Genomic DNA, 17,783 nt, shown 5'->3' with positions numbered 1-17,783 from the left:
GTAGTAACCTGGTGGCCTCTAGTGGCCTGTTCACATGTTGTACTACTAAAATGTCTTGAATAATCTGTTGTAAACTGAAAAGGCAACTGCATTTAATGATCACTTTTGTATCGTGCCTGCTTCCTGTGTTTGTCTCATCACACTATTCTGAATGTGTTCGACATTCTCTTCATCACTTGAAGGATATCCGAGATCTTAAGGAGCAGGAGTGAATCTTAGTGGTTAGGCTTTAACAGGTTCTTAGATGCCCGAAGTGGCAATTTTCAAAAGCACCCAAGGGGCTGTTAAACTCTCATGGGGCCAGAGCCAAAATGGGACTTAAGCAAAATTCCAAAGCTGTCATTCTTAAGTCCATGCTGCAGTCCCATGTTCCACAGAAGGTATGTACAATTGGCAGATGTTCCACATCTTGACATTTCAGTCTGCTTCTGCAGAATTCCAGCACAGCCTTAGCTGTGGTGGGTGATGCACCTTACACCTCAGCCTGACTGACACCCAGAAATTAGCTGAGATAATGGCCTGGCTGCCTGTATTATATGCTTATGCAAGACTTCAATATATTTGGGAAGTCAAATACATTAAAGCAAATCTAAAGCAAAAAGAATTGCAAAGTTAATTTTTTAGTCATTAAACATTGTGGAAACTTAGCTCTTCACTTACAAGTTAATTAACAGATTCCTTGTCTCTAAACTGGAGAGACATAAATTTGACTGGTGGACCACTTGGTGGATAAAGAATTGGCTGGATGGCTGCATGCAGAGTTGCGGTGAATGGCTCAATTTTCAACTGGAGACCGGTAATGAGTGGTGTCCCTCAGGGATCGGTGTTGGGACCGAGCCTGTTCAACATCTTTGTCAATGACATGGACAGTGGGATTGATGCACCCTCAGCAAGTTTGCTGACGACACTAAGTTATGTAGTTCTGTTGATACACTGGAGGGAAGGGATGCCATCCAGAGGGACCTTGACATGGTTGTGAGGTGGGCCACTGCCAACCTCATGAACTTCAACCAAGCCAAGTGCAAGGTCCTACACCTTGGTCGGGGCAATCCCAGGCACAGGTTGGGAGGAGAAGTGATTCAGAGCGGTCCTGCAGAGAAGGACTTGGAGGTATTGGTTGATGAGAAACTGAACATGAACGAGCTTCAGTGTGTGCTTGCAGCCCAGAAAGCCAACCGTATCCTGGGCTGCATCAAAAGAAGTGTGACCAGCAGGTCAAAGGAGGTGATTCTGCCCCTCTCGTGAGACTCTGCTCTCATAAGACTCCACTTGGAGTGCTGTGTGCAGTTCTGGTGTCCTCAACATGAGAAGGACATGGAGCTGTTGGAGCAAGTCCAGAGGAGGGCCACGAGAATGATAAGAGGGCTGGAGCACCTCTCGTATGAAGACAGGCTGAGAGAGTTGGGGCTGTTCAGCCTGGAGAAGAGAAGGCTGCGTGGAGACCTCATAGCAGCCTTCCAGTATCTGAAGGTGGCCTACAAGTGTGTTGGAGAGGGACTCTTCATCAGGGACTGTAGTGATAGAACAAGAGGTAGTGGGTTCAAACTAAAACAGGAGAAGTTCAGGTCAGACATAAGGAAGAAGTTCTTTACTGTGAGGGTGGTGAGGCATCCCTACCTATGCCAGGGGGGTTGGAAGTAGATGATCTTAAGGTCCTTTCCAGTCCTAACTATTCTATGATTCTAAGTGTCATATTCTGAGTATAGTGTAGATAAGTGTAATTTTCTGAGTGACTCAGTTCATAGAAGAGCATCACCCAGCTTTCCTTCTTGTTGGCAAGGACTAGAGTGATTAGCTGGCAACCTTTTTCTCAAGGAGAAACTATCTTGTCCTAGTAACAGGTTACAGGTTGCTTTCTGTAACAACATAAAGTCTTCTTCAAAATGAAGGGCTGTAGATTCCAGTCTTATAGACTTTTGCAAAACACAAATACTATTTTTATTTGATTCGTTAAAAACTTCTGAGGACAGTAAAGACTGGTATTATGCTTCATGGATTTGTGAAGGAAATTTAATATCTCACAGTAACTAAAGAGCCTACGTTATTCTTTTAATTTTAGCCAGTGTAACACTGGGCTGAATTCACTGAAGTCACAACAGAATAAAATTGTGAATCCCCCATGGAATGTGGCCAGAAATCCTGATACTTCTGAGACTTCAAACCTTCTTTTCCATTTTGAGTTTCCAGGTTGGTGTACCTGAGCTTATGTAATGAGTTTTGTTTTAGGAACAGTAAGTCTGGAGACTTGGCTGACTTGGATGAGACGATGGCTGCAAATCAGTGAACTTTACTTTTCTGTTCTAGGCTTTTTGATGTCCTGCAATGTAGCGATGCTGCCTGTTTCAAACTGAAATGTTTAGGAGGAATAGCAAGCAGAGAACACACTTTCAGAAAAGTCTTCTCCCTTTGACTTTTTTGCAGTGATGGTATATTAGGACATGCAGTGTTTTCCCTGCTAGGTGTTTTTGCTGCCACAGTCTGGGGAGTTGAGTGCCCAGTACATTGACATATGTGCATAAATGGCACATGCCAAGATAGACAGCTGTAAATGTATGCTTAGGATTATGGAGTTTACGTTCTCTTCATATGGTCCTATCTGTTCCATCTTATTCTGCCCCAGGGAGGGTTGTGTTACCCGCAGGTGGCACTATGGGTCAATTGTTCTGTATAATTTTGTGCAATTAAATACTCTACAGGTTCCACTTCCTGGATACATTGAGGCTTATCCAAGGCCCCGCTACCAACATAACTCTCCTTCCCGACTGCCTCGGCAGTACAGCCAGCAAGCAAGCATGCATCCGAGCCTGGAGCAAGCTCCTTTGCCGTCCACTGCAGCTTCCCAGCAGAGCCTGACAGAAAATGACCCATCTGATGCTCCTCTCACCAACATTTCTACAGCCGCCCTTGTAAAGGCAATAAGAGAAGAAGTAGCTAAACTGGCCAAGAAGCAAACAGATATGTTTGAGTTCCAAGTCTAATATCTTTTGTGCACAGTATTTGTATCATGCAACCTGGAGTAGCCAAGAAAGCGACTCTTAATTTTCAGTTACAAATTTGCTGTGAATTGTGCCAAAGTGATGGCATTTTTCTCTGTCTGAAATGTCAATACTATGAAATGACTTAAAGTACAGCAACAGGACTCTGAAGACATGTAATTCTGCTTGCCAGCTAAGTAAATGCTGCCAGGTAACTGTTTAATACAGATAAGAGTGATCATATGCAATTGTTTGTCACTTAGCTCTTGTATTATGACCCATGATCAATGGAGATGCTGCTGAACATGTCTGTGCCACACAGTGTTTCATTTGCAGGCCCAAAGGTAGAGCTGCTGAAAATAACTTCTGCATGTCAAAACTTTGATTCAAGAAGAGAATACAGTAGAACACGGTTAGCTAAAGGCCACGGTATGTGCAGAAGGGGGCATGTTAATTGTTTGCTGCAGGACATTGTATAAGGGATGCTGATTTCAGCAATGCAGTCATTCAGCCTTTTCATTCTAGAGACTGTATTCAAACCAAAAGAATTTGAAATGAGTAAGTAATACAAATAAATATCCTGTAAATAGCCCTGATTCTTCTCATCCTATTAACAGTACAAAGAGGTGAAAGGAGAGAAGACTGTGAAGAAGATGAATGATAATTTGATAATTGGCGGCTACTTTGTCCCTCGATGCTACTGATGAGTTATGGAGATTTTTCTCAGTATGAAAGAATACAATGCACGAAGAGCCAACAAAGGATATTGGTGCTAGAAGCTTCCAGATAAACGAAAAAGGGTTATTCGCGTTTGCTCTATATTCAGGCTTTTCACTCCGAATGCATGTGAAGCTGGCAAACTTGAGACTTTTGAGCAAGTCTTTCCAACCTGGAATAATGAATACACCTGCCTGGACAAGAAAACCTCTGTTTAACACAGTGCTTTTTTCTCTTTCTTAAACAATGATATCAAGTAAAGTGGTGCCAGAAGGTGCTACCTGAAGCTGCAGTTGAGTTTTTTGATTATACTGGAACAGTGAATGCACACCTAGGAAGTTCTGAATGTAGAGGACCTAATTATTATATTAATGTGTAAATAAATAAGCAGTTCCATGGATTAACAAAAATACTAATGTTCTGTGTAAAAGAGAGCATCTCCAGAAATTATGCTGACTTTATATTGTGCAAGATAAAGGTCACTGATTGTTAAGCTGCACTGTTGTATAAATCCAATCCCCAAAGAAAATCAAACCAGTTGAATGGGGCAGTAGTTGATCTTTTGCAGTTGTACAAACTTGTTGGAGATCACAGTTGTTTTCGGTTCCTTCAGCAATTAGCTTTGGGTACTGAAGTTGTTGCAATATTTGTTGTGTTAGGCATATATGATGTCAGCTGGAGTTAAAGGTAATGTCCTTCATTTCAGTAAGTTATTTAGTTCTCCTCAATTGCTTATGCTATTTTGTCTGATCATTTCATTTTGCTGAGTTTCTTTGGTCTTTACTGAGGTGAGAAAGGGAACTTGGTTTAGCTTTTCAGCCATCAGTAAAATGAGAGGAGACTAGAATAGGGGACAGAAGATGAAGTTGATGAAGCACAAACTTTTAAAGCAGAGATATTTTTTCCCCCAAATAATTATATTATAAACCCTGACTGAGATTGTGATACATAGTTATCCTAGAATATACAGATATCTTCTGCTCCAATACCTTAAATATTGCAGAAGCTTTTGGAATGCTAGCTAATCTTTCAACAAATGTGAAATTTCATTTTTATTATTTAAAAATCAGATATAAATAAAATGTATTTTTGTAATTCTATGTATATATGTGCTGTATATTTATATAAGTGACTAGTCTGTAATAGTCAGAAAATTTCCATAAACCAAGTGGGGGGAAAAAAAAAAAAAAGAAAAAGAAAAAAACCCTACTAATATTAATGATCAGTATAAACATGCTATGTCTGGAGTACACAAATAGACATTTGGATGACTTGGATACAAAGCAACCAAAGAAACTCAATCTTTCATATAAATATAGTCTACTAGAGACAGACTGCTGTCTCAGTTACCTGTCAGCTGAATAATACTGATCTTATCAGTGTAATACAATATATCCAAATTGTGTTGAATTAATAGCTGCCTAAGAGTATCACACTTTAAAATAACAAGTTAAAAATACTGTGCTTAAACTCAGTGTGCCATAAAAAGACTAACTCTGGTTGGCTGCAGTGGCAACTCCACTCACTGAGAGCAAGGCTGAGTTTCTCTATTAGGATTTGTTCATACGTATGAGTTTCACTAGAATCCCTTGAACAATATTCTGCTTATCTCGCAGTCATTAAAATCACTGTAACATAAGTGCAGTCAGCAGTGAAGAGCAGCTCACTCTTATTTAGCCTAAGCTGGTTCGTAACTTTATTGACCTAAATTAGTAAGTGAAGTCTACACTAAATCATGCCAGCCACATTTTGCATCTGCTTTATTATCTCAGTTTTTCAATTATTCTTCTATTTAGCTCAGTGAAATTTTGCAAGTAGATATGCCCTTCTATGCAATAGGAGGGAAATGGGCTGTGAAATAAATATCTGTATCTTGGACTCCAGTTTTGCAGAGTTATCCTAAAGCTCCAAGTATGGAAGCAGCAGCAATCACATGGATGGGAGTGCTGAAGCCATATAGCTGGGAAGGGTGATGTTACGACGTATTGCCAAAAGAGTCACAGGAGGTAGGACACACCAGATTATACAGCATCTTTGGGACACTTAGCTCTCTTTGTAAATCTGTAGCCATTCTAAAATTTAAGCAATTTAGTAGTCCTATGAAAAAATATGTGAGTATATGTTAAATAATGAAGCATGTATCTTGCCATACTGGAAATTAAAGTTTGGATATTACATAGATGTACAGGCTTTGAATGCCTGCATACGAACGAAGTGAATAAATACAAAAATGAGAAAACCCCAAACAGACATTTAAATAGCCTTCTAGAAAGAAAACCATTTCAGTAAAGTTAAACAAAGTACTCTTCATACTACTGAGGAAGACCTGTTTGCCTTTCAGAATTAATTTTGTTTGATATTGTTATTGATGACATGCAGTCCACTGAATATTCCCTGAACCATCACTCTGAAACCATTGTGGTGCACTTTATTCACAAAGACATCTTACATTCCTCATGGCTTTTTATCCTGTTTGTAATATGTTTCCGTATTTTTATTTTGGTTTTTTAAGTACAAAGTAAGATTATATCAAGACAAAAGGACATTCCTGGGAAAGAAAAATCATGCTGTAATATTTATACTGTTTGAGCACAAAGCAATGATAAAGTAAAAACATAGTGTATAATTTGTAATATAATAAACATTTTGTATGGCTACAATATAGTTTTTCAATACTGATTTTAAAGAAGAAAGTATACTTGGTTAAAGTTACAACATCATGGACATATATTTATGCCATTTTTACTGTTAAAAACTTAGACTATTAAGGTTTTTCTACTAAATACCCCAGTGTTCTTTAAAATTATGTTAAATGTTAAATGAAAATACTGTTTTCTGTCTACAGAAATTTTGATGTTCTGACCACTATTTATCTTCAGATTTGTAAATCATCAGTAGAAACATCTGCAAATGAAATGCATGTAAAATTACTTCTTGGTATGTGTATAATGACCACTGTCATTACATATATTATGTGTGACATTTATGAACATCAGTAACTTTTTAGAGGATAAGAGGCTGCTCTTGAACAGTCATTTTATTGAGAAAAACCTATTATCTGGATTTGAGAGAAGCTCTAGCTCTTGGTCTAGAAATATGAATATTTGTATCTGATAATATTACAGGTAGAACTTGATAAAAGTGCACGTAAATCTGATATACTGAAATGGGGAAATTATCATAAGTAATGATCATTTCTTTTTCAGGCTAACTTTGAAAAGGTGAGAGGTAAGAAATGTAAGATAAAGATGTGAAGCAAGTAGAAAAAGCAACACTGGATTGATTGGCAGAACTGTCTTGTGTAAGGGATGATACATGCAAAGCTAACTATATATTTTAAGATGTCTTGACTGTTAAAGAATTAATTACCTTTTAATGTACTTTTTTAGTCCAGCATTGCAAATGTAAGAGCTAACTGCCAGCTTCTAAAAGTCTGAAGGAGCGTAAAAGCAGTAACTTTTCTGAGCTAGTAGAAGTCACTTCATTTTGCTGACCTTGTTCATCCTCTTCATGTCTGAGCAGCTCCAAGTACTGTGTCCAAGGATGCTGTATATCAGTTATGGTCATGACCTTGCATTTCCAGTACATAACTAAATCTCTATGGCTTCCCAAACCTGACTGATATGAAATGGGAAAAGAACAAGTGCGAAATAATAGGAAGGATATTAACAGGTCAAGAGTACCTTGCTAGCCTGGAAGCCATGGATCACCCAAACCATTCTATGATTCTGTGATCTTCTATGGCATGTTAACTCATGCCTACTAAAAAATGGTTGTGTTTGGCAGCTCTTCTTGGCACGGTACATTCCTCTCATTGCCAGTGACTGAGATGTATAAATTAAGATTCAGTTCTATTGCAAGAGAGCGTATCCATTCATGCTTCCATTCCTTTGTGTAAGCCATGTGCATTCTCTGTGCAGCTCCACATGAGTGTGGCAATATAACACGGGTAGTTTCCAGTTACTGAAAATAATCTCTTGTAATAAAACAAGTTGTATGGCATCTAATACATATTTTATTACATCATTGGGGGGGGGGAAAAAGGCATAATCACACAGTATGTTAGTATATTAACACCATTAGCCTTTTTTTTTTCCAGGCTTTGTGAAAAAAGGAAAGGTCAGTCTGCTAAGATCAGGACTGCTCACTGGTCAGAGCACAGCAGCCCCTTGTGCTCAGTATGCTGATGTGGCTGATGGAGTAGATCTCTCCACTCACCACTTAGTGCCCCTCCATAAAAAGCTACAAGCACACCACTGTTCTGAGTAAGACAGACATAATTTTGAAAATAGGTATAAACTAGGTAGAATACAAGTAGAGAATTAGATACTTTCACCTAATTGTCCATCGCACCTAATACATCACTCCAGATGCTAAGCTATTTTTACAAAGGGGTGTGTGTTCAAAGAGAAATTAATCAGCTCAAGCTTGTTTACTATAATGTTATTTAGATATAGCACCGTGGGCTTTGTACTAGTGCTATATGTCAAGTGGTAACTTATATTTTCTGTGCTAGACTTTCTCTTCACAGGTAAATTTTTTGGACATAACTCCAGGACTAAGATGGTTTTTTTCTTATCAAAATACTTAAAAATTACTTTTTTCCATTTAAAAGGGTAGTCATGCAAAATAAGGGTAAGAGTACTCATTTAGAATGCTTCTTATTTTTTTTAACTCTTGCCCTTCTCTTTAAAATAAATAATGCAAAACTCAACTTGTGGAAATGAGATTTATATAGGTCAGTAAATGAATTGCATACTGACTTGTTCTTCCAAAGGAAGTTTCAAGATAGTCAAGTATAAAGGCAAACCTGGTTAATAGCACAGAATATATTAAGAATAACTGCATTGATAAAAAATGCTTTACTGTGCCCAGTGACTGAAAAGCCGTCAAAAAAATGGCATCTGGTGATTCCTGTTATTCATGAAAATTTTCGCTTGAGCTGTTTACAAGACATGGGAGATGAGATGGAGATTTCAATGGGGCTCTGAGGTGGACAGACTGCCCTATGTAACACATCTGCCCTGTGGGTGGCCCTTAATACCAAAAGACTATAAAAACTGTAGCCACCAAAGTGATGTGGCAGAAAGGTGGTTTAGGTCCTGATCTTTAAAACTGCTGAGATGCCCCAAAATCATATAACATTTAATCTTTTTTAAATCATCTTGATTTAAAAAAGGAATACCACATTCAATAGGAATATGGTATTGTATTCATATTTATGTATATATATGTCCAAAAATATTTTTTGGAAACTCGTTCTTTGATCCCTCTATTTGTCCTCATCCATTTCAGGTTCCTTAAGATGTACAGAGGCAAACAAAGAGTTAGTTCTCAAAGCTTTTTTCTGTATGAGGCTCATGAAAAATGAGAAAAATGAGTTTTAAACAGGTGGTCACATGTATAGCAGATGTCTCGAAAATAATTACAAATACCATGAAGAGGTGTTTCAGGAATTTGGTTTTCATTTTTTCATTTGTTAACTATAATTCTTGTGTTAATAAGTGCCTGACTTCTCATGAATTACCACGCTCAATTCATTCCCAAGGAGCAGCTTGAAACTATATTACATTCCGTAGGTAATTTTTAAACTTTATAAACACATATTTACATACTAGGCAGTAATGGGTCAAAAGGATTGTAAATCATACAGAAAGTTGATTCTACTAAGTACAATATTTAGAGAAGAGGTGAATTTTTCTTCCAAAGTGTGTCCCTCTTCACTGCAGCTGTATGTGTTTCTATGCTCTGTAAACCAGTGTCTAAACAGTGTAACACACACTGGCATCAGTTAAAATCTTGGATAGTTGGCAAGGAGCACTGACTTTTGCAGCCTCCAGTGGGACCTTGTAAAGAGTGCCTGTGTAGATGAATAATTTTTTTGAATATGTGGGTCCTTAACTCTGGCTTTTTGCAAGGAATCAGTGCCTTTTAGGTCCTGCATCACCAGCAAAGTTAACTAATAGACACCTTCAGATGTGATGCCAGAATACAACAGCCTGTGCCAGGGATTCACCAGGATCTAAAATGCAAGTGACTGTAGTAGAAGAATAGGTGGTAAACCACCTATTTCAGCAGTGGATGGACACTAAGTAATTATGAATTTACTACTGTTGCAGGTTAAAAAGTCTTGAAGTTAATTGCTTAGAATCAATTTTATGTATTTGTTTAGCTTTTGCTTTCTTCATTTGTTAAAACAGTGCAAAAATAGCAACATCAACAGCATATCCTATTTCAGAGTTCTAAACATGGGAGATCTGAACATAAGTGAACTTGAGGTTTATTCTTTGTCCTTGCCTTTACTACTTTCCACACTGCAAGTAGGGGGGGAAAAAAGCGCATTTTACCCTCCACCGAATTAATTTTAATATTTCTTTTGATGACAGAGGGACTGGGAAGGCTTTTTTCATTTCATGTTGGTGTTGGGTTCTCCAAAGTGTATTCAAGGTCATAGTCGATAGAGACTATGAATAATTTTCATTATTCATAGAGAAAATTTTCATTGAGAAAAAATGACAGTGAAACCAAAAATTTTGGAAAATAATATAGAACCCATCTTACTGAAGCTTGAATTTTGGTTTAGGATTTAGCAACCCAGCAGAAACAGCTCAGACACAACAAAGGGTCTGTTCTGGGCAGTCCTTTGTGTCTCATAAGAAGGAACACATGTACAGCACAGATATTCCTATGTTGACTTTTTATTTTCATTTAATGTCATTCTTGCCATTGCTGTGCATTCTGAGTATGACTTTTACATTGGTGTACACAAAGAGGTACACTCTTTAGCTTGCTGGTATACTGCTGATGAAACAGAAGCAGTAACCAATGTATGTGATAGGAATTAGCTATGGCACCGTGAGGCTTTGGCCAATGTTCTGCTTTGTGATACTTACAGATGTCATATTAGTATTAAGGCAAAATGAATACAGATAATGTCTTCCACTCAAGCTGTTGGCAAAACACCTGCTCACTTCAAGTTAAGCAGGACTGATACAGTATTCTCTCAGTGCATTAGCTATCACAAGGGCAAAGAGCGGAAGGATGCTGTCTGGTTATGAGTACCTGGAAAGTGGGAGATCATAAGTCAATTGACCCTTCTCAGAATTTCGGATTGGTTCTGGGCGAGGCGCTTAGTCTGACTATGCCTCAGTGTCCCCATTCCTAAAGCAGGGTGAAGGGACTGCCTCTTCTCACACCCCTGGTGAGAGGCTAAACTAACTAATGACATTAGAAACACTGAAACCCTGGAGTTCAAGTGGATACATTAGTATGAAGCACTATTATTTCATGGAGCTTGGTAATTGTTCAAGACTATAAATTACCTGTTTCTCTGGTAGCATTTAAATATATGTGAATTTACAAGAAAAAAATCACCACCTCCTGATACTATTTCAGTACGTTCTAGGAAGCCTTTCCATTAACAGCTTCTACAGCTTTTTACAGAGATGTTATATCAATAAATTGTCTCACTTCCCATGCAACAGATGTCACTTTCTGGTGAAATGAACTTTTCTTGTCTTCGAATTATGGAAAGGACTAGCTCTGCATGATTACAAATATCCATGTTATCTTTGTTGTTCACAGCTTGATTCAACTAAACTGTAATGGCTGTGTCTGTGAAAATTGCTCAAAATTTATAAGTGTTTCAGCTGTAAATGGGAAAATTAGTTTTCTGAAGACAGTTAGAGCTGCAAAATTGAGAGTGATTTGTAAAGCCAAGCCTAGGGATTAAACTGAAAGAGGAAGAAAATAACTCATTAAAATTTTATACTATGCAATCAGAAGGGAAATCTCCAACAACTGGTTCCTTTGGCAATTAGAAATGTAAAACCATACCAATGGTAGAATTTTACAGATCACTGAAAAGGATGCATTTAGAATGTGCTGGGTCATTACCAAATGCCTGTTTTCACTCTGAACTCTAGGGTGATTCTCGAAATGAAGCTTACAAGTACGTAGAATAGTTTTTCATGTTAGTGGCTATAGCTTAGTTGAAGTTATAAATGTTTTTTCTTGGCAATTTTGCACATTAAATAAAATATGTCTTAAAATTCATGTCTTAAAATATGTCTTAAAACTTATTGGTTGTTCCTGCCATGTCCTTTTCTTTAGATCAGATGCTTTACAGCATGAGCATGCCTTTCCCTTGCAGCTGCCAGGCTCCTGGGCTGTGTAGGGGTCCTGTTGCTCATGCCCTAGAGGCAGAACCTGGTAGAGGACAAGAAAAGTGGTTTAAGAAGTCCACAAGTTAAACCCATGTATTTCAGTGGTGGCATTCCCTCTGAAGAAAGGTGTTTGCCTACCTTACAGAGGTAAGCAGGACAGTAACCAGCAAGCCTGTAGGTTTTGAGGACATCTTGTGATCCTGTGTTTCTTTTGTGACTTTCTGTTCTCACCTTATGTCCTCTATGCCTTCCCCTAATACTCAGTCAGTTACTGTGGGTTTTATCAGTATTTACGCAGGCCTGAGTTTTCTTCTGTCAGTCTGAAGTGAAATGAAAAGAAAAAGAAAAATGTAGGTATGTGCTTTTGACAGTACTGCTTTTGTGTCATTTGTGATGCAGGAAATTTGGAATAAAAAGTTCATTTTACTACAAGGAACACATCTAACCCTTCCTCTCTGTGTAGTTTCAGAGAAAAAAAGAGGCAGGAATGGATCTTCCCAAAATAGAGGATAAATGAACTTCCTAGTGTACATATCACTACTAAGGTTCTGGACAGATAGTATTACTTAAGATACAGTTTTTTATATATATATATTTAAATTGTCACTGAGTACTTAAATTGCCTCATGGGGCTGTTCTGGCTTTTCTCAAGATTTATCAAAATCTCCGTCTATTTTGCAAAATGTATGTTTTCAGCATGTAACATTGAACAACTGGCTAGTGTTATTACTAATTATACATTTCCTTAGAAAGGCCAAATGCACCACTTATCGACTGCTTCCCGATTAGCACCTCTTTCATTCAGTATCTAGATGTTGGTGATCTTGAGAAACACCACCTCCCAAACAAGCAAAAGAGGACAAATTTCCTAGAACTCAGTGCTGCTCCTGATTTTCCTGCTTTATGTTGAGATATTAGCTCTGAATTTTCAGGACAGATTAATCCATCATGCAGCATTCACTGCTGAAAACAGAAAAATCATTTTATGATAGGTTAGTGCTTTTGGGCTTCCTCTGTAATAGGTCGCTGAGCTAATTAAGGCAGCTTTACTTGAAGATTAATTTACATTCAAGTAATCCGTTGTAATAAGGCTGAGTATCTATTTGGAAAGTTTTAATGCGGCAAACTCTAAAACAAAGCAGTCTGCAACTTGATGGAGCCAACTGTTTGGTATAAAATACTTCAAAGCTTAAATGCATTCTTGTTTTAAAATGACTTTGTATCTAATTTTTCCCATCATAAAAGAGCCAAGGCTGCTTCGAGTTTCAGAGTGAAAGACCTGAGGGCACTTGTTGGGGAGCACGAGTATCACTGTAGGTGTAGACATGGCTCTTTCAGCAAGACAGCTGTCATTGCTCAGCCCTCAGGTTGGCTGAGAAGATGTGGCACTCTGCGTTTTGAGAAGGCTTCTTTGTTAAGAATTGGAACTGGGAGCAACCTACTAATGTTTTGAGATCTCTGCCCATGAATCAAAATCATAGGATAATGTTTCTTTCTTTAATGCAATATGGGTAGATTTGTTGAGTCACAAGGCAGCTATATGAAAGAGATCTGAGCTATGCCAGCATCTAAATGTCAGGTTTAGCTTCCCTAAGCAGTCTAAGAGAACACAAAAAAGTAAAAAAAAAAATAATTACATATACCTTGTGAATAATAAAAATTGCAGTAATGCTCATTCTATTTTGTTTAATATATGTTTAATTTTTACAAAGGAAACAAATAGATCAGTTTTGAGATTAACCCATAAGCCTACAGAGATGAGAGCAAATTATTGGATGTACAAGGTCAGGTGGAAACAGAGGAGAAAATTAAAGGTAAATAAAATGTTTATGGACAAATGAGAATTGACATATGCACTATTAACTGGTTGTTTGTTCAGACTATTAATACAAGCTTATTACTCTGTAGCCAAATTCAAGTGTTAGTATTTCCAATTGAAAGGACAAACTGATTTTTATCAGGCATTATTCCTTGCATTATCACCCAGTAACTAAACACGAAGTGTTGTTTCAACATAAAGACCATATGACAAACTGAAGAACAGATGGAAAAAACACTTTAAACTGTATGCTGGGAAAAGTAGCTCTGCTTAAGCCAAGAAACCCGCAGTGAATAATGGCTGATGAGAGAGAGCTGGATGCAAAGTGAGTGGATAAAAGGTGAGGGGAAGTAACAGATAGGAAGCAGTGATCATATGTAATGGGAATCCTTGTAGGCCTTTGCAATAACCATGAAAAACTTGGAGTGGTTTAGGAGTGAAATTATTCTGGAGATTTGGGAAAATGAAGATAGCTCCTCTGTTATCTAACTTGGTTTAAAAGCTCTTATTTTTGTGTAAGGCCTTTAAAGGCTGATGTATATTGGTCCTTTTTTTTCATGTCTGAGTTTGTCTTCCTGTATTTAGGCACTACTACAGATCCCATTTTCATAGTAATTAATCATTTCAGTATCAGTTCCACAGGTTTAGCCTCAAAACTTTTTGAGAGACTTTTTGTCCTCCTTCTGCAGAGGGAGCTGTAAACCACTGAGGCCCAGATTTCCAAGTTATTTGGGTAATAATTTGGTCATTTAGTCACCTAGATTTACCTTTTGTATATTTACTGTCTCAGCCTTCAAGATATGTTTGAAAAGAGAGAGAGAAATCATCAGTGATTATGTGAGCATTTGATGACCAGGTGTAAAAATACCTCATTTAAGAAGCCCACTTTGGAAGCTGGTCACACTTTGTGGTGTGCTGTCTGTAGTAAAACAGCTTAAAGGATGCCAACTAGTGCATACAGAACTGTTGAGCCAGAAGCACAATATCATTAATTAGGCTTTAAAGAACTAAGCAGCAATTAAATGGTGTTGAGGTGGGCTTGAAGAGTAGATTTAAGCAAGCTGAAGAGGGAGGGTGTTTATATTGTAGCATATGATGGATTCGGAGTGCAAAGGAGGAAGCTCATGATAGCTGCTGTTGACCTGCATACACCTAACTGGCAGGCAGCTGACAGGGCCCTGGGCCAGCAGGACCAGCCGCCTCCGCCCGTGCTCTGCCCCACAGGCCCGGGAAACACATCTCACCTCAGGCCCCAGCTTCCACCCAGGCCTGGGCTGTGCTTCAGGTGTGCCTGTGAGGGGCATTCCGGGTTTGAGGGCTGCCTTGGTGAGACCCTCCATAGGCCTGTGGTACAGGTGGTCTTGTCGCTTCCTACATGTTTCCTCACCTCGCCCTGCCTGAGGCACACCGGGGTGTGGACAAAACCTGGCCTTACCACACTGCCCCTCGCCCTGCTCAGGCTCTGTGTCATTAAAAAGCATATTGATTAGCAAGTGAAACTGAGAATAGCCCTATTGGTGAAGACACCCGCCTGACAGTGGCAATTGCAGACGGTAAGATTCTGTTTAAGATCTCCTAGCTGCTCTGATAAAATGTGATTATTATAGTTAGCTGATTGACAATAGGCTAGATTTTTTTTTAATATAAACTCTGTGTAGGGTAGATCAAAATCTGGCTGGAAAGATTAAGATAGCAAAAAGGTGAATGCTGTAATAAGCAGTAATAGGAAACAAAATTTTGATACCATATTGTTAAAATGCTTCACAGTCAAGCAACTTGAATGCAGGTTTTTTTTTTTAAAAACAAATTAAAATACTGCTCTTTTAGAAAAAAAACAACAACCCTGCTTGACAAAATATAATAGCTTCAGGGTTGGTAACTATTATTTCATGCTGCCACCTACTGCTCTTGAAATAGAACAGGCAAAAGTAATTGGTTTTTGGGGGGGGTTTATCAGTCTGATGAGTCTGTTTACTACTTTGTTAGGTTATTCTTGATGCCATATATGGCATTACTTTTTTTTAATGGCAGATGTTCTCCAGATCTTCAATCTGTCATTGCTGTGTCTGTACATTTTTTTCTCAGGAAAGGATGTCTCTTCCAAACATAAGAATGTTGTCACTCTAAAAACAGACACAGGCTTTAGCCTAAGCACTATTTGTCCTAAAACAATAGTAAAATGTTAGTTGAAAGTCAGTGTTACACAACTATTCTGTTAAAAACTAACTAAAGCCATAACTTCTATAATTTTGTGGTACACTATTATGATAATGTGAAAGTAGTTTTCTAAAGCTTGCTTGGAGGCATACGAGTTTTAACCATACATATTTATTCTCGGTTGCACTTATTTAATGTACTGTTGTGGTTTAACCCCAGCCAGCAACTAAGTACTGAATCTCCTGTGCAGGTCCCTTGACCTTACTCTGTTTTATGGCAAAACCTGCCTTCGGAAGGATTTGAATTATTTTCTTCCCTTTCTCAAAAACTTCTTCCGCTGTATCGCCCCACACGATGATGTCATCAATGTATTGCAGGTGTTCTGGAGCTTGCCCCTGTTCCAGTGCAGTCTGGATCAGCCCATGGCAGATGGTAGGGCTATGTTTCCACCCCTGGCGCAGTTGATTCCAAGTGGACACCTCTGCAAGTGAAAGCGAACTGTAGCCTGCACTCTGCTGCCAAAGGTACTTAGAAAAGAGCATTAGCAATATCAATTGTGGCATACCACTTGGCTACCTTTGACTCCGGTTCATACTGAAGTTCTACCATGCCTGCTACAGCAGCACTCAGTAGTGGCGTGACCTCATTCAGGCCACCACAGTCTACTGTTAGTCTCCACTCTCCATTAGACTTTTGCACTGGCCATATGGGGCTATTAAAGGGTGAGTGGGTCCTGCCGATCGCTCCTTGGCTTTCCAGTTGATAAATCAGCTTCTGGATGGGAATCAAGGAGTCTCAATTGGTGTGATATTGCCACTGCTCAGTCAGGGACAGGGATCGAGTGGTTACCTCTTGTTCTGGTTTTGCCTCTTCCTCCTGTTCTTGTAATGGCCCTGCTTCATCCTCCTTCACCAAACAAGATGTCTTTCTTGTCCATTTCTTCTTGTCTATAGGGGTGGCTGATACTGGTATGGGTCGGTTTTCTGTTTCAGCTGTGGTGCCTGTCACTGGGGTTGGAGCAGCTGCAAGTGTTGCTTTGCCATCAGATCCAGATACCTTCTTTTCCCCTTGAGGGCACTGAATAGTGTTCAGCAGGGTTCAGTAGGCATGGACCAGGTCCCAGCATGTTGCAGTGACTTGTGCCTTTCTGGAATTGCCAGGGTGACAACATACTTTTTCCAAATATTTCACTAGTTTTTCCAGATTCTGCGCTTGTCAGCAGTAGAGTTCCAAAGCACTGGAGGCGCCCACTGGCCTAGGTACTTGCCCATACTACCCCTGAAACCCTGCCACTCATAACTATCCAGTTATGATATCGGGGCAGATCTCTGCAGGGTACTCTTAAATAGTTGTTTAACCTTTGTGCCTCACATTGGGTGCCAAAAAGGACTGTCATGGTTTAACCCCAGCCATCAACTAAATACCATGCAGCCACTCGCTCCCCAACCCTCTGGAGGGATGGGGGGGGAGAATCGGAAAACCTGTGGGTTGAGATAAGAACAGTTTAGTAATTGAAATAAATAATAACAGTAATAATAATAGATGAAAGTAGGATACGTACTTAGAATTAATAATACCAACCTGTATTTTGTACGGGAATTACTGTGTTTCCCTGCTACATTTATCTTGCATATCATCAGTGGACTGCTACAAATCCTGACATCACAGTGTTAATTTCTTAGTGTTTTTGCAGAAAATAGTATCCATCCTATTTGCCTATAGTAATTGGAGAAAAAATGTTGAGATACATAGTAATGTTGTCAGACAAATAATACACAAATTAGTAATGTTGTCAGACAAATAATACACAAAAAAGCTCAGTAAGAAAATATACTATATTTTTTTAATTTGGTAGGAGAACAGCATATAACAAGTAGAAAAATAATATTGAAGATCCACTAAAATACTCTGTGGTGATACAGTGCTAGAATATCCAGCCAAAACAATCCA

At 38.7% G+C, this 17,783-nt stretch overlaps 1 protein-coding gene across 4 annotated transcripts in view; it reads left to right on the top strand.

Annotated features, from left to right (window-relative positions):
* The window catches only part of KIAA1549L (KIAA1549 like), a 121,540-nt gene extending 115,191 nt beyond the window's left edge, over nt 1–6,349 (top strand). For all 4 annotated transcript variants that reach the window (XM_030483796.1, XM_030483795.1, XM_030483797.1 and 1 more), the window contains exon 21: nt 2,697–6,349. In XM_030483796.1, the coding sequence (XP_030339656.1) occupies nt 2,697–2,978 (282 nt within the window). In that variant the 3' untranslated portion in view covers nt 2,979–6,349. The remainder of the gene's footprint in view (nt 1–2,696) is intronic.
* The last annotated feature ends 11,434 nt before the right edge of the window (nt 6,350–17,783 follow it).

This window comes from Strigops habroptila, chromosome 4, assembly GCF_004027225.2.
Source record: "Strigops habroptila isolate Jane chromosome 4, bStrHab1.2.pri, whole genome shotgun sequence".
Classification (NCBI taxonomy): Eukaryota; Metazoa; Chordata; class Aves; order Psittaciformes; family Psittacidae; genus Strigops; species Strigops habroptila.
Note: the sequence above shows the minus strand (reverse complement) of the source record. Positions and strands in the feature narration are given on the sequence as shown.